Here is an 18,718-nt window from a genome sequence, read left to right on the forward strand (position 1 = left end):
TAGGCGAAGAGGCTTTCACAAGGAGGAGGGAGTTGATGACAGGGACTTTGAGTAAGGATGTTAAGAAAAGACTAGTAAAAACTTTGATATGGAGCGTAGCTATGTACGGTGCGGAAACGTGGTCATTGAAGCAGGAGGATAGGTGTAGACTGGAGGTTTTTGAAATATGGATAAATGGAATATATATATATATATATATATATATATATATATATATATATATATATATATATATATATATATATATATATATATATATATATATATATTCTAGGTATGATGAGGTGAGAGAGACGTGCTGAATGATCGGGTTTAATCTATTGATACTCATGGCACACTGGGAAATATCTCTACCTGCCAAAATTCAATTAGAGTTTAGCTCAATCTCTTGATTTTGACCAAGGGTGTCCAATATATCCCCATCTATGCCAAAAAAGTTGAAAGGTGACAATTGTTTAATATAAAAAAGAGCGGATGTCATTATAATATCAAAAATCATGCATCAATACACTTACCCCCTTTCAACATATGATTAATTTTTTTTGATACCTTTGAATTGCAGAACTTTTATTGGCATATTTTTCAACACTTCTATTAATATCCTAACCATATGCATAATGAATCCTCACATTGCCATTGTAGGTAACTGGAACAAGTGAAGAGGCTGCTCTTTTCAAGTTTCAAGCTCACAAAAACAGATGCATTTATTTTTGGAGTAAAAGAGAATGATTGATATTGCTTGCAGTGTTCCCTATCAAAAACAAGGTTGACTTCTCAGAGTCTTTTTTCAAATTTTCTGGGTTCTAGCTGCCTCAAAGGTTTTTTTTAAACATTATGTCAAATGTGACAAATTTACTTATCTGCTCAGCAAACTTATATGAACCAGGCTCAATGTATACACTGTTGTTTTAATTTAGGTAGGTGCCTAATGACTAAAATAAATAAAATCAATAGTAAGTAACTAGTTCTAATGATAAATAATTGATTAGTTCCAATTTATCAAAAAATGCAAATTTATTTCATCCAAATATTCCCTTTTTCATGATATGCATTTCCTTATTTCAGTAATTCTGTACACTAATCATGGATTCTAATTGGGTGTTTCTACTATTTTTGTGAGCATATAAATTGCAGTTTAAACATAGGTCACAGCAGTTATATTCCCCATAATTCCTTACTCCCAAGGGTGGCTACCATTATTACCTTGGCTCATTATTGCTCGCAAGACTTGTGCTCGATGCACCAAGCCCCTCTTGCTTATACAAAATATCTCCCACTAGTGTTTGTTAATTGAAATGCTACCTTCAAAGGAATCAACTCAGAAAATATTGCAACATGTTTCTAGTTGCCATACCTACTAAAATATATTTGGGATGTGGTGCTGCTGCAAATCATAATGCGCTGGCTATATATATATACATATATATATATATATATATATATATATATATATATATATATATACACACACACACACACACACACACACACACACACACGAGGGTCATCCGGAAAGTAGTACCCGTTCGTGAAATAAAGACACAAAAGTAAATATTAACAAACATAAAAAATTTTATTTGAAAGAGGATACTTTAAACTACTTCTCAACATAATCTCCAAGCAAATTAAGGCATTTGTCATAACGTGTGACAAGTTTCTGTATTCCTGCTGCATAGTCCTTCGCCGCCAGCTCATTGAGATACGCGAGGGACCCATCTTGCACAAATTTTTGCATAATGCAGATGGTGTTTAACAATTTCATGAACAATTGTTCGAGAAACATTGGGAAAATGCTCACAGATGTCATCAATTGTGACGCGCCGATCGTTCCTCACGAATTCGTCAACTGAGCTCACCAGTTGGTCTGTAATGACAGACGGTCTCCCCGAACGCTCATCGTCGTGTGTGTTCCCCCTCCCCATGTTGAAGTTGCGACACCACCGCCGAACAGACGACTCGTCCATTACATTGTCTCCATACACCTCCTTTAATTGGCGATGAATATCACATGGGCGAACGTTTCTTGCATTGAGGAATTTAATCACTGCCCTCACTTCACAACTGGCGGCGTTCTCAATTTTTTTAAACATTGTAAACAATCACAGAAACAACACAGGCAATGCTAGCGTCACGCAACTTGGCTCAGAGAAGGCAGACAAGCCACTGAAGCTATCTGACCTCGTCCAGCGGCTACTCGCGTCGTCAGCACTTCATGCGGCACGAACGGGTACTACTTTCCGGATGACCCTCGTATATATGTTGATTACAGGGTTTATGGCTATATATATATATATATATGGACGGAAGGATAGCGGGGATTACTGGAGTGATACTTATAGAATAATATACAGCGGCGGGGACAAGGGCCAACAAGGGCAAAGGATTAAATGAAGAGGTAGGAAGAAGCATAGTCAACATAGAACAGGTAACGGATAGAATATCAATAGTGGAGATAAAAGCACAACCGACGAACTTAGTTATTATTCAGGTATACATGCCACCGAGCAACCATAAGGAAGAAGAGGTCGATAGGATATACGATCAGTTAGAGGACACGATCGCGTGTGTTCCTGCAGGGAAACATTTGATAGCGATGGGAGATTGGAATGCGACGGTAGGCGAAGGAAGAGATGGTGATGAGGTGGGGGACTACGGTTTAGGCACGAGGAATGACCGCGGGGAGAAAGCAGTTTAGTTCTGCACGAGACAGGGGTTAGTCATCACCAACACTTGGTTTAGACACCACAAAAGACGCAGATATACATGGAAAATGCCAGGTGACTCAGAAAGTTATCAGCTAGATTATATTCTGGTTAGACTCAGGTTAAGGAACAGTGTGATAAATTCCCACAGCTTCCCGGGAGCGGATGCAGACTCTGACCACAATTTAGTTGTTATGAAATGTAGCATTCGTTTCAGAAAGATAAGGCAGGGGCGGCGAGTTAGAAAATGGAATGTAGAAGCATTAAATGGTTTGAAAAGGAAGGAATATAAACAGGCGGTAGAGGAAATCATGGAGGATGGTAAAGAGCTAAGTACTATCGAAGAAAAATGGGAAAGTATCAAGAAAAGGTTATCGAAAGCTGCAAAAGACACTATTGGAACCGTTAACGCTAAAAGGACTAGAAAAACATGGATCACGGATGAGATGATTACAAAGATGGATGAGAGGAGAAAATGGAAGAATGTAAACACAGAGTTAGGGAAAATGAAGTACAAAGAGTTGAACAATAAATTGAGGCGGGCAACAAATAAAGCAAAAGAACTGTACAGCAGAGTTAAATCTTTATCGGGAAGTAAGAAAGGAAGATCTATGCTAACAGTTAGAGATAAGGCGGGTAAGATAATAGTTGACACAGGAAAGATCCAAGGGAGATGGAAGGGATATATAAAAGAACTATATAGTAAAGAACTTAGACCAACAAAGTTAGACATAGAAAAGGAACATGACGTAGAGAAAGATAGCTTAGGTCCAGGCATACTAGACAATGAGATAGAAAGGGCATTAAGGGAGATGAAACTAAATAAGGCCGTGGGGGTGGATAACATTCCTGCGGAACTACTGAAATGTTTAGGAAAATGTAGGAGGAAGAGGCTATATGGGCTGATTCGTAGTATCTATGAAGAAGGAATCTGGCCGGAAGACTTTGTGAGATCAGTGTTAGTTACTATTCCGAAAAAGGTAAAGGCTACATCATGTGAGGACTACAGGACAATAAGTTTGATTTCCCAGGTAGTTAAAGTTGTTCTCAGGATCATAAACAAAAGGATATAGAGGCGGGCAAATGATTACTTAGGGGATGATCAGTTTGGGTTTAGGAAGGGGAGAGGTACACGTGATGCCATTGCAGTAATGAGATCACTAATCGAGAGGATTATGGAATACAATCAAGTCGTGTTTGCCTATATCGCAGATTTCGAAGAGGCGTTTGATAGAGTGGGATTAGGAAAAACTAATGAGTATATTGCAGAAAATAGGAATAGATTGGAGGGAAAGGAGGCTAATCCGCAACCTGTACATGTCTCAGACTGCTCAGTTGTGGGTGGGGAACGGGGAGTCCGGATGGGCAGTGTTAGGAAGAGGTGTAAGGCGGGGTTGCCCATTATCACCGTTGGTGTTCAACCTGTATGCAGAGGAAATGATTAAAGAGGCATGGGAAGAGCTGGTAGATTACCTAATAATTATAAAATAATAACTTACACGCTGTTGTAAATTACAGATATTAATATTGATTTGTTTAGTTTCATGTAGCCATAAAGTGAAGTAACTCACTATATGAAGAAGATAGAGGCTCGCAAATTGTGAGACTGCTAAAGTAATGTGGCTCAGAAATTTTTCCACATATTTCATAGTCTCCGAATCTTGCCCCAAGCAACTTTTCTTATTCCCGCTACTCAAAAACTCATAGTAGGGTCGGGGATTGGCCAACACAAATAACGTCATTCAGGAGGCAGAGCAATTGGGATTCAGTTTGCACAAAGTTTGTGACATTGCAATCTGCTGAGTTTTACAATGATGGCCTTGGAAAGGTCATGAAGCGCTAGGAGAAATGCTCAACTCTGGATAGTGACTATGTAGACAAACAAGTCTTAAGAATAACAAATGAAAATGAAGTGCCTCTAACAATTATTTTTTCAGGCATTCATGATTAAAACTTTAGGTTACCCCCTTGTATTGTACAAGCATTGTGGCATTTGGAATTTTAAACAGCCAAAGCAAAATACCATAGCCACCATCATTAGAAAATGCACATAAACAATAGAAAACTAAATAATTGATACGAGGGTCATCCGGAAAGTAGTACCCGTTCGTGCCGCATGAAGTGCTGACGACGCGAGTAGCCGCTGGACGAGGTCAGATAGCTTCAGTGGCTTGTCTGCCTTCTCTGAGCCAAGTTGCGTGACGCTAGCATTGCCTGTGTTGTTTCTGTGATTGTTTACAATGTTTAAAAAAATTGAGAACGCCGCCAGTTGTGAAGTGAGGGCAGTGATTAAATTCCTCAATGCAAGAAACGTTCGCCCATGTGATATTCATCGCCAATTAAAGGAGGTGTATGGAGACAATGTAATGGACGAGTCGTCTGTTCGGCGGTGGTGTCGCAACTTCAACATGGGGAGGGGGAACACACACGACGATGAGCGTTCGGGGAGACCGTCTGTCATTACAGACCAACTGGTGAGCTCAGTTGACGAATTCGTGAGGAACGATCGGCGCGTCACAATTGATGACATCTGTGAGCATTTTCCCAATGTTTCTCGAACAATTGTTCATGAAATTGTTAAACACCATCTGCATTATGCAAAAATTTGTGCAAGATGGGTCCCTCGCGTATCTCAATGAGCTGGCGGCGAAGGACTATGCAGCAGGAATACAGAAACTTGTCACACGTTATGACAAATGCCTTAATTTGCTTGGAGATTATGTTGAGAAGTAGTTTAAAGTATCCTCTAAAAATAAAATTTTTTATGTTTGTTAATATTTACTTTTGTCTTTTTATTTCACGAACGGGTACTACTTTCCGGATGACCCTCGTATTTTAATTTTTATATTTCTCAAGTAAATTAAAAATGACAAAATAATGTGTGTTGATAAGGAAGGGTGGCAATTATGATGAAAATATTTGATGAAACTTGTTATGGTCTACAGCAAAACTTGAAATGTAGAAAAACCTGGCATTTAATAAAAATATCAACAAATGAGACCTTCCTCGTGGTCCATATCAAGGGCAGGTTACTGTGCTTGAGAGCAGTAATGAATTATTTCATCTCTTCCCAAATCCTTTAGCTGCCATACCCCTGTCATCACCACTCTTTTCAAGTGATATCAGGATAACTGCTCCAAGCATGAGCCATTCTAATTAAGCATAGAGGTACATACATTTAATCAATTAATAATTACTCTGACATGGTATTCTTCTGTTTTCATTCTCATCATCAGTTTTCATTTAAAGCTGAATATTTTTATTGAGTGATTCAAGGGCAAAATACATGAAACATCATGTGTTTACAAGCAAAATACTGATGCATGACTTCAATTAAAACATTTTCATTGTTAAATACAGTTGAAATTTTTGTGAACAACTAACAACTTGGAAATATTTCTTCACATGAACCACCAAAATCCATACAAAAATTTAATTTTATGATAAGAACAACTTAAATTTTGCTGGAATCACCTCTAACAACCACCAACCTTGTGATGACATTAGTTATCCATACGTAGCGTATCAATAGTGTCCTCAGCTACTTGCAATCCATTTTTTCTGATTTGCAGTAGAGTACTTTTGAAATGCTCACATTTCCTCCTCAAATTGTACCTCTAAATTAGCAGTTAGTAACCTGAATTATAATTTTACCATATAGAAATAAAAATATCCCTATGAAATATTTCTTGCACATTCTCAGAGAATTAAAGAAAAATAAAATATTTATGACTCTCTAATGTGCATGTAATCACTTCTGACCACACATGCATCTATTGGATTATGCTGTAGATGTATTAGTTAAAAAAAATTTACAAATACTTTAGCAACATAGGAACTTCCCTCTCTTGTATGCAATAACAACTGCATACATAAAAATTAACTTACATAAGGTATTGCTTCATTTTAGTTATGTAAAATTTCAACAAAATACATTGGAAATTCACAGCGGGAAAATTCCTCCATAACATTGTGGAGAGAACTTCTCACTGAATGATGCCTTTGGGTAAATTATTACAAACTCTCCTGGGTTAACAATGGATCACCATGAAATGAGTCTTTCATATGAGAGACAGACACACTGGTGATAAAAGGCACCTAAAATGGGTTTTGACAGGGCAAGATATCCCCTAAGCTAAAGGGATGAGTCACAGGGCCCAGTGGCCAAGTACTTGCACACATTGAATGTATTACTAGTCATATAATTAGGGAGTGCCCAGCACTTTGTGCGGGGCCATCATTTCCAGAGCAGTGAATGCATCTCTACCATATTATCTCTGTGCTGGCAGTTCACTTCTTCCACTTGCTGGAGGTTTGAAGGGTGCTTGCAGGAGGGAGGGAGGGTGGGGGCGGACAGATATTGCATGCAATTAAATATATGAGGCTCCTTTATCACACTAGCCAAATATTTGACCCATGAGACTTGTGAATCCACTGGAGAGCGTGGTGAAAATGCTTCCCATGCCACCTCCGCCGGAGGGCGCCGGCTGGGATGGCTGCCGGTGGTAATAGGCAACGGAATGCTGGGATGGCCGGTAAAAGTTGTCTGACCTCTGTAAAATTGGTGCAGATTTATTAGATTATTTTCCACAAAAACTAGGCTAAATTAGAGAACTTCAATTCCCAGTCACGTTACTAGGAGGGTTGATAGGCCCACCTGCTAACCCAAGATTGTGCGTCAGCTCAGGTATGGGTTTCATGCTGACCCTGGGGCCATGAAGCACCACCGTATGAAAAGTCAAGGGTGGCTCGTCAAGGGCACACAGGCCACCAGATATGTCCGGGCAGAAAAGCCTTCTTCAAGAGTGTCTATCATTTTTTTAAATCATAAAGATTCAACATTTTTGGAGGATGGTTTGCGCATATTCCCGAGTCCATTTGTGTGTCACACTTTTTAAGCTATGAAAATAATTTCCTTGAACAGTTGTGGTCTGTTTGATTTTATATATTGGCATTAATAATGAAATAGGTAACCACACATACACTATAACGACTGCTCACTTTCTTTGCTACCTGATGTAAAAATCAAACATGTTTTTGAACTACCAAAAATGAAAAAATAAAATGTGTACAATCATGTTGGCCAGTTTTGGAAAAGAACAGGATAGAAGTAAAGTTTATATCACCATCACCAAAAATTTTAGATCATAATTCAAGAAAGAGTTTTTATGTAGGAAGGTAGTATGTACTTACAATACACCACAGGATTAGAATGTTTGCTAGTTATTTTGGGAAGACTATTGATCCATCAACCACAGGTCTACTAAATGCTACTTCCTCAGTATGCATTGGCTGAAAGAACAGGATTTATTATGTACAAATTTGGTCCATATCAGAACAATTAAAACCACAAAATAAAAAAGACAGCATGCTTAATAAGACGTACACATCTTCTCTACACTGCAGCTCTATTAAAATGCAAAGGTAATTCATTTAAATATGTATGCAAGTAAAAGTGACACTTATATTGAATAAAAATCAGTAAAATTAGCTTAAAAATTAGTATAGATGAATCCAAAAATAATGAAAAATTAGTTTCTCATTTGGTCACCTTTGATGGACACAAAATAAACCTGATATATGAACTATGAAGAACAACAAAAAATACAAATTGCAAATGATATCATTCATGGTTATAAAAGTGACTATAGCCTAATTATTATTAATAATTAAAACATGCCAAAACAGACATTGTTATGTAGTGCACAAGTCCCTGGAATCACAATTACTTTTAAACAGAACAACAACGAAAGGGATCATTAAATAGATTCACACAATCACTAACAAAACCAAAACTAAACTGCCATGCAGGTAATGAAGGAAAATGCAAAGTAAGTAATCCCTCGCTATCACTCGCCATCCAACACCGTACCCACTCTCACCGTCAAACACTCCTCACTCCATCCACGTCACTCACAAACCAACATCGCACCCGGTCGGTCCTAACGTTTGCTCTTCAGGGATCAAACGACTCTCCCGTCCGCTACACTTCCATTTGAAAATGAAAACTTTCTCTATTTGCTTTGGTGTCACTATTATTTTACAACTGTGGTCATTTTCCCATTACGATTTGGTTTTTCTATTTCCTTCCTCAAATCTTCCCATGCTTTGTCATCTTTAACTATTATTTCAATTGCACCAGACCTACTCCTCTTCATCCTATTTTGCAAACTCTCCCATTTCAGAACACCCAACATGTCCGGTCCGCCGAGTTTTGCACCCACCTACCCATCTGCCTTCCTTCCGTTGCACTCTTTCTATCGTAGTAGTAGCAGCCATTATTATCATGGGAGGCGGCCGCTGAGAGCAGAGGTTATTTGCACCATTGGGGATGGATGGGGAAGGAGGAAGGGCGGAGAGAAACCCGGCGCCGACATCAGCCTACTCTCGACAAAAAGCGCCAAGGGGTAACACAGTTTGGCGTCCCATCCAACGGACGGCGTACTCACTCTTAAGTGTTCTCCATGAAGCACCTCAAGGAGGGATCGGGATACCACTGAAAAAACTGATGTCTCCAGGATTCGACCTCAGGACCTCTGGGTGGGAGGCCAGTGCACTTGCCACTGCACCATCCCGATCCCCACTCTTTCTATCTTTTTAAACTCTCACCTCATATGCGCCCCATACTATGGACGAGTATTCCAGGAGGGGGCAAACCTTGACCTCGTTGGCTTTTTCTTTAGTTACCACACTGCTTCCTTTTAAATTCTTAGTTACCCAATGAACCACTCTCTATGCCTTACGCATCACAGAATCCACTTTGTTTTCATTTGAAAAAGTAGCAAACTGAAGCCCTTGCTCTAAGTGCAGTCTTGCTATCATTTTAAATGGAGCCTTCATTTAATCTTGAGAAAGAAGGATTGAAAATATTTTTGTGCTAGAAAAGCTACAACTAATAAGAATTTTGCCAAACAATGATGTTACAATTGATAATCCCATTAAAAGTTAGGCATGGTTCTTAAGACAACACCCCTTGATTGAATGAATTGGTGTCAAAATGTTTAATACACTCCAGCTTTAGTCGTCCATTTATAAATCCGTCAAAGGAATGATACACACCTCTCGTTCAGACACAATCATCACTGATGAATGATAAACTAAAATCAGACAAATATCAATAAATTACCCTTGCATGTAAGGATGGCATCAGAATTAGGTTGGCATCAGAGTTAGGTTGGCACCATTCACTAAAGTTTATACACATATGTAGCATAAATGTTTGTGCATACATTTCCCTTATTAGTTATACTTAGCATTGAGGCAAAAGCATTATTGTCATGCACCATATTTGGCATAGCTTAAATAAAGAGGAGCTAAAATTTTTTTATTAATTAAATTATTTAATTTAATCAATTGAATATTATCAAAATATGTATTCACAAAACATGGGTACTTAGGAATCAGTCAACTAGTTTGGGTTTATAACATATTAGTAAACACATACTAGGCACCTTTAGCAAGAAATAATGAGCTCTATGGCCTCTCAGTTAAAATAAGAGGGGGGGGGGAAGAAACTCCAATGGCCGTAATAATTAGTTGCCAATCTCTCGTCAGACCAATTGTTATGTTGGTTTAACGGGAATCACGTCAGGGACCAACCACAACCTCTCGACCAGAATCCCCTCTGTGGTGGTGTAAGGGAAATTAATCCGCGTCAGGGACCAACACACAGCCACACGCACACTATCCTGACTGGAATCCTTCACGAGGCTGTGAGACCCCGTTAAAGAATTTCAGATGGAGATGGAATCCTTCACGAGGCTGTAGAGAAGACCCCGGTAAAAGATTCGAGGATATTCTCAAGCACACACTTTGTGATTGGCAGAGACCAATCACACACACACAAGCACTCAAGAAACACACACACACTCAAAAGGGCACAGCTTCTGGGAGAATCTATACACAGGTATAGAGCGCAAATGAGGATATGCATCTAACACACGTGTTTCGGCCACAATGTGGCGCTCTTCAGCGAAGCAAAGGGAAAACACCTCCAGCACATGGTTGAAAGTAAACAACCGAAGACAAACATCAAATATATATAGAAACTGTGGGAGTTGGGGCACCAATCGAAATAGTGGGAAGATGGAAAGGGGAGGAGTACTTTAAACGTATTGGTAAAGAGGAAGGGGGGGAGGGAGGAAGGTGGGGGGGAAGTGAAAGGTATCCGGGGAACGGACTATGAAAGGGAAGTGGGGGGCGGGGGGGGGGGGGAGAGCTTAGTCCGATGGAAATTTGTTTGAAAACTGGGGAAGAAATCACTTCAAAAAGGAATGAAGTGAAGAGAATGGAATTGGCCCTTTATCGTTATTAAAAACAACATTTTTGAATTTTTGTATAAAAATGCTTTCATATGCGTCCAAATGGTGGTTGGGAGTCTGTTTGATCACTTTCAGTTCCTTTTCTGATGTTTGATGGTCTTCCTTGAGTAAGTGTAGGGCAATGCTCGATTTATCTGACCTGTTGTATCTGAAATGGGCCATATGTTCTTTGAATCTAGTTTTAATATTCCTCCGCGTCTGGCCGATGTAAGTTGAATCGCAAGAGGAGCAATTTATTTTGTAAATGCCGGACTTATTTGAGGCTTCGATTTTGTCCTTAGCATTACCTAATAGATGTTTTAGTTTGTTGTTGCTGCTGAATGATATATTAGTGTCAACGGTTTTAAAAATCTTTCCAAGCCCTTTTGTTAATTGTGGGTGGAACGGAAGTTTGATGTACCGAGGGGTTTTATGCTGTGTGAGGGTGGTTATGTTTTGAACCAGTTTTTTATGTTTGTGCTCTTTTACTAGGTTGTCAATAATTGACTCTTTAAAGCCATTTTGAATAGCAATAAGTTTGATGTTCTTTAATTCTTTGAAATAGTTGTTTCTATTCAGTGGAATATTACCTGATCTGTGTACAAGAGCATGGAAGGTGCCCAGTTTGTGACTGCCATGTGTGTAAACGAATCATGATGTGTGTATTTGCTGGTATGTGTTGGTTTGCAATACACGTCGTAAAACATCACAAGCACACGTATACACGTTGCAGCTAGTGAGGGAAACTCTCAGAGCTAGTGAGGGAAACGATAGGAAAGTTGGGATAATACAACAATGTTTACATTAAAACATTAAATATGGTAGAATATCTTTCATTTTGTCAACTTATAAACCTTTTAGGATACCCATGCATTTCAAACTTGTATTTGTTTTCTTTCATAGTACATCAAACCTTGAAAGCAATTAATCATCTTTGCAATTGTTGTCATTTTATTAAAATTTCAAAGTACTGGGATGAGAAAGAGAGTAGCATGGATAATGTTCCACCTATGGATAATCCAGAGTTTACTGTATAAAAAAAACAGCAAAAACATTTAACACTGCACATCAGCATCAGTACTACTTGACACAACCTTTTTTGCACTCCATAAAATTTTCATTTCCATTAAGGTAATGTATTTAAGATTAAAGATATAAAATAAAGATGGAAGATTTGTTCAGATTTTATTTCTGCTTCAAATAATCTTCTTATTTCTACATAGATTTAAAAATGTCTCGGGAGGCATGTCAATATTTGATCAAACAAAACTGCAATTGCAAAAACAAGACCTGGGTACCTATGTCAGGTCATAGCTGTTAAAATTAGTGGCATCATACAAAACTGAAGTTTTATCAAAATAGCTATTCTCAAATGTTATTTCCATCAACATTTCTGCAGCATTCACTTGGCACACCACAACAGGATAAAAAGTTTAACGGGTCTAAATCATGAAAATAAGTGTTAATTTATTCTTTGCATGGCAGATTTCTCAGTTTACAGGACCCTACTAATTTTGGTTTGTCATTGAAAGGTTGAAATGAAGTTTTGAACAGAGAGAGAGAGAGAGCCATCACCCAACTTCCTAGGTGCTTACAACTCTGTCCATCCCACTACTGGAATTACATTTCATGCATTTGAAATCAATCACAATAAAATTTGAACCAGCAGTTGGACAGAAATCACAACAACTTAACATATTTATTTTTTTTACCATTAGATTTATCACAATGTTTATTGCATCACATTTATAGCTATAGTTTTTCTCGTCCACATAAAAACCATTAAATGTATATCACAATGACATTTATTTACTGAACATTAAGATAACATTCTGCCTCATTTTACAGAGAATTTGTGAAGTTAAAAGACCAAAACATGCAAATTCACGTGAAATCCATACTCAAGGAAGGTAGGCACATGCCAATGAAATAGTATGAGTAGAATGAGTAAACTTCTGAGGTATTTCATCACAAAAAGATCAAATAAAAAGTTAATTACATTTTTCAACATATAATTAAGTTAGCACATTTCCTTGGATTGTCCTCAGCAATTAAGTAAAATAGTATCTACCCTTCTATTTATGCAATAAAGCCTTTAGGACAGTAGGTCTACGAGGTTTATCGTAGGCAGGACACTATGTCTTATAATATTTCAATATTTAAAAGGGAATAATTGCATTTCATAAAAATATTAATAGTATTTTGGGAAATTAGTTGTAATTATGCAGTAACTATATGTTATTCAATTATTATTGCTTCTAAATCACAATGCTGTTTACCAACGAAATGATGCACATTTCTTTGGGTCAAGAATGTCTGCATTATCATGAATTGGGAGAAATTCATGATTTCACACCACAAATACGTATAAATTCCAGCGCTTTTTCGGTCAAACACATGAATCCATCTACAAGAAAATTTACAATTTACTTTTAATTACTGAAATCACATGCAGGTAACCTGATGCTTCATACAGTGATTATTGCTCTTTAGAATCTTTGGAATCTTTGGAATCTTCGGAACAATCATGTACTAAAATAGTATCCCTAATATATACTTGGTGTTTTGGCTTATTTCATCAACAGTACAACAAGAAATTTTTAAAAGGGAACTGATACTGCGGCATTGAAAGCAAAATGGATAGTAAGCTTCCTTCATGAAAAATAATCACTACTCCCAGCATTATGATTAGATTTGATTAGACTCAACAGGAACTATGAAAATCAAGAGCTTTCCCCACACTCTCTCTATGAATCAATAAGGTAGGTATTCAAGGCACAATATGAATATTTAAAATAGATACTGGTGGAGTTGTGCTGAAACTTGTGGGTTAAAAATGCCATAGGAGTGACTATATTCCAATTACAGTGAGAATTCTAATGTAAGGTCTACTTTGTATGCCGGTGTATTAACTTTATAAATCCATAAATCACTTTGTGGTTCATCATAAATGACTGATACATTGGTGGTGCAAAGATCTAACAGGCACAGTGTTGGGCCAAAACATTTCAATGGATTGAGGGAAAACTTCAATTTTTTCAAATTTAGTCCTATAAACTTCCATCTATGTCTAATTCACTTCATAAAAGCTTTTGAAGAGTAAAAAATAAATTGGTCAGAAATATTGGTCAACTATTATTTTTTTTTATCTTATTGAAAACTCATGGAAGGCTTCCATTTTAGAATATTTGTACTTAAAAGGGTTGTTGCTCATTTTCTACATCACATTGGCGAATGTGTGGTAAGTTCAGACAAAGGTGAATGAATCAGTTATGACAATGTCACATTGGTCCCTTGTTCTTCCCAACACTCCCATCATTGCCATTGCCTGTGCACACAGGTACATTCGTTCATTAAAATAAGCGGTTTAGTGACTTCTGTATTACTAAGTACCACCCACAACCTGAACTTGGTGACTTTTGAGTTATATAACCACCATGCGTGTACCAGCATGCTGCCACTTCCAGTGCGCAGTCATCCAAAGCACAGAGGTGCCAGAGCACCAAAGAAGGGACCGCTCCACTGGCCGTGCATCTTCCCAGTGGGGGATCCAAATTAACCACCATGCCCTGCATTTCAGGAGAGACCAATCGTGGCAACTGCCTGCCGGCGGGCATGCATGGCACCTTACAAGGGAGTGCTCAGGGGGGTGCCAGGTGGCTTTTCAACAAGGGGAGGAGGAGGAAAGAGGCTGGCAGGAGGGGCAGCACCGCATGTCGATGCTCTGAGCAACCCACACTGCCCCCCCTGCGCCCTCCTCGGTTGCCAGGGGTGAAGGAAGCAACCCTGATCCGGAACTCCTCCTCCTCCTCCCTGCGCACGCCCCAAACGCCCACCTCATACGTCGGCACAAACGTCGAGTCATCTGGCCCTGGGCTGTAAAAGGCATATGGCCCACCCCCCTCCACCCCACCCCCACTTCCACCACCCTCATCCCCCTGCTTGGCACCATGATTGTCCAAACGATACACGTCACCATCACCAACACCATCGCCATCACCACCACCACCACTTGATGCCACATGCTTTCTTGTTCCCTTCTGCCTCATACCATGGTATACTGGCGGATACACACGTACCTTGGATGGGTGTAATGTCACATTGAGTAGTGTGGGATGTTGTTCCACAACACCAAATTCCATCTCACGTGGAATGTAGCCCTCTGCATAGACCTTTCATGAGGAAATGTAAAAATAAGTGCCATAAAAATTCATTATAATAATAAATACAAATATGCAAGCACAACTAAATAAGGAAAAATAATCATGGCCACACCAGGCTAAATAATCAAACTGTGCTCCAAGTGCCTCATCCTTCATTTATTTTTAATTGCAAAATTCAAGAAAGTATTTTTTCATTGCTTCAACTGAAAGGGGATTACCATTAAGTACGTACAACAAAGTACATACCGAGTACGTACAACTCGTGTTGATGAAATAATGTCTAATGTTGCCCCAGGTTGTGACCTCCTGAGGAAAATTTTGAGCCTGCTGCCAATCTCGGTGCGACTCTCCCAGTTCATTGTAATGCATTCAATCATAGTCGACTGAAATACGGAATGGCTGCTTTGTGGGGGCAGTCATCTCATTCATTATTCCATGCACCTATTTAGGCTGCAAGGCAAATGGCCAGTGAGAATCCTAGGTTAAGTCCCAAGGGCATGCAGTTACTATACACCTCACTCTACACATGTTTATTTAACTATTCCCTGGATGCGCATATATATTTTCTAAGCTATGATTTTTGCACAGCAAAACAAAGCCGTGTTCAATTTGATAATCAATGTTGATGTGCAGATGTGCATAGGCACAAGAAGGTGCCATTACTTGAGGATAACTACTCACAACTCGGCTATGATTGATAAGAACCCTTGTTGTGCAGGTGTCAAATCCCTGAAAGCATCACCTAGAAAACCAAGGGAATCAGATATTTTGTCGTCACTTAAATGTAAACTTTATCAGTTCCTGTGCAAACATCAATGCTCTTCCGTGGATGAATTCATGTCTCTCCCTGTCGATAAATAATATTATTCTCATGCGCACTGTCACTGCTCCTGTTTACTGTTTCCCTTTTATTCGTGACAATCATTTTGCATTCAAACTCCAATTGCATTTGTATTTGTGTCCTTCTGGAATATTTGGATGTGATGTGACAATCAATCATACCAACATGAAGTAAATACGAATACACCATAAGTAGGGCTTCCTGAACCTGGTTTTCCTAAATTTTGAACTTACATTGAGGAGGATTCCCATGCTTGAAGGTGCAAAAAATGTTATAAATTTAGAAAAGACTCAAAGAGGATGAAAATGCATTAAAGTATAGATGAGAAAATTTCCATGAAGACTTGCTATTCAGAGGTATTTGGTATTTTCAATGTGTCAGGTGGCAAAATTGCTGTTCTTTTTCTTCTTCTGCACTGCACAAAATGGGAAAGTCAACTGCTCCAACTGCATAGATAGAGTAGCTGGCATCTTTGAATAGGACTCTACCATCTTTTCTCCTAGTTTCAAATGTTTTTATTAGCTTCGCTAACTTTGGGTCATCAATTCAAATGCTGTTGAGTTTCCATTTTCCTCTCTATTCTCTAACCTCAATCATATGCTTATTTCCATCATATGTCTTCATCAAAGACTCAACAGAATTGGGAGGATCCTTTCATCTTTCTCAAGAATCTTGTATTGCTCAGCTGTTCTTTAGCCATTTCTTTCAATCATAGGACCCATTTTTCGCCACCATAGAGCCAGTTCTGATATTATTTCATAAATACTGATTTCTCCCACTCTTCTTGTTTTATTATTCAATGCTAAATTAATTTTTCCACAGTATTAATGTTTATAATGATTTATTTTTGTTTTTGTATCAATCTTTCCCCTACCCTATGGACTATAACCTTGGCATGGTGGAAGGACTGGTGCATTCTGATGACCCCTTAGAGCTAAGCTGGTGGTAGCAATGATAATTGCTCCTGGTAGGGTAACCCATGCCTGATAGGTCAAAGGTTAGGAGCCAGACGAAAGGAAGCCCACAGGGACCCCAGTGGGGCAGACATTAAGTGATGGTGTCATGATAAAAACACTACTGAAAAAGGCAATGGGAGGCCACCTCATTTATTTTTCCCAATAAATTTATGACAGACACAACAGGGACATGAGTCTTAGCAACCATGGGACTCAGCCCAATAGGCCAGATGTAGTGCCCAGCAGGGCACTACATCTGGCCTATTGGGCTGATTCAAGGCAAGGTGAGGCAAGGATTCTGAGGTTGTCATCTCACAAAATTCTTGCAAAGCAACAGCAGCAGAACCAAAGATGCAGAAGAAGACCAAATTAGTCAGAATAGGAACTTGGAATTTTATAACAATGTGGATATTCTCCACCACACACACCAAGCAGTGACTGATTTGATGAACCCAGTGGTGGTGACTATTTTGCACATGGGCTGTTGACTTAATCAAAGAGTCTCTGCATGGATTATTACACCAAGTTTCCTTTTTCTAGTGCTCTTTTCGAATTTATCGATTTTATTAAAAAGTTTAATACGAAGATTATTACGCTTGATATACTTGTATTGGAATTTTTCACATACATAGGTTGTTTAACAATGTTCTATTTTTCATCACAATTTGCAGATGAATATAATAATCTGAATATTCACATTTTTTTATGATGTAAGTATTATCCAATTCACCAAAACAATCAGTTCTTTCTGAATCTCAACCACAAAAGCAGAAAAAACTTCAAATATAGGTACTCTGGAAACAGTATTCCATACTTACATAAATAATACTTAATCAATGTAAAGAAGCAAAGTCAGGAGCTTGGGTAACAAGGTCTATCACCCGTTGTCATGGTACACACATGGCATACACTTCTGCCATGTTCTTTGGGGTTTTAACCAATTAAACTTCATCAAGATGTACTTTATACTCGGATAGCATTTTTTCCACTCTAAACACATGATCTTCTAATAAACCCCAGGGAGCGACCCTTTAAGCATTTGTTCAAAGTCTCTCTTAGCTTCATTGCTGATCAGACAGATGTTCACAAAAACTGACAAGATTTCCTTACATTGCTTGATGTCAAGGCAATTTATTCATTTAAACAACAAGCAGTGTTGATTGTTCCCTTATTAAATATTCATTCATGATTTGATCATTATATTTTTCCCAGATTATTTTTTAAAGATTTTAATGTATCCTTCAGAAGTATCAGGCTCAACCTTGTGAAATCACAGCTTGAGTAATTATAAAAACTGAGTTACCTGACCATTCCACATATGTGATGGAAGCACTTATACTACAATTAAGTATAGAGAAATATCCAAAGTTTGTTCTAACTCCTCATTCCAAGGTATCTTCAGGTAGTATTTTTATCTACAGTTATCAACCATAATATTAGCTTGATAGGTGAGGGTAGAGCTCACCCAATTAGCTCAGCAGTACGTGAAACTCAGACATCAAGAGGGTGATAGGGGTTCCTTTCCCTGTGCCATCTGTGGTTTCCCAGGAAAATCTGGTACCCAGAAAATTATCCAGCTTGGGTGACTCAAAGGATGCCCAGAGACATCCCCGAGGAATCGAACCAGGACCCTCTGTCCAGAGGGCTAGTGCTCTAATCAACTAACATGTCCCCATTTGTTTATCAACAATTTCCATTTTCTAACATCTTACTGACTCTTTTATAAGCTAGACGAATGTCAAAGTGGCCATATTTC

General features: G+C 38.5%; 1 protein-coding gene across 4 annotated transcripts in view; it reads right to left on the reverse strand.

Moving 5' to 3' along the window:
• Window positions 1-5,925: 5,925 nt before the first annotated feature.
• The window catches only part of LOC139691490 (carboxypeptidase D-like), an 84,054-nt gene continuing 71,261 nt past the window's right edge, over window positions 5,926-18,718 (reverse strand). For 2 of the 4 annotated variants that reach the window (XM_071589338.1, XM_071589336.1), the window contains 2 exons: window positions 15,082-15,174; window positions 5,926-7,255 (listed from right to left, as the gene is read on the reverse strand). In XM_071589338.1, the coding sequence (XP_071445439.1) occupies window positions 7,100-7,255; window positions 15,082-15,174 (249 nt within the window). In that variant the 3' untranslated portion in view covers window positions 5,926-7,099. Of the gene's footprint in view, window positions 7,256-7,359; window positions 7,716-7,895; window positions 7,995-15,081; window positions 15,175-18,718 lie in introns of all 4 variants that reach the window. The other 2 variants (XR_011701599.1, XM_071589339.1) reach the window with 2 other exon arrangements.

The sequence above is a fragment of the Hetaerina americana genome, unplaced genomic scaffold (assembly GCF_022747635.1).
Source record: "Hetaerina americana unplaced genomic scaffold, ioHetAmer1.1.p SCAF_366, whole genome shotgun sequence".
In the NCBI taxonomy this organism is placed as follows: Eukaryota; Metazoa; Arthropoda; class Insecta; order Odonata; family Calopterygidae; genus Hetaerina; species Hetaerina americana.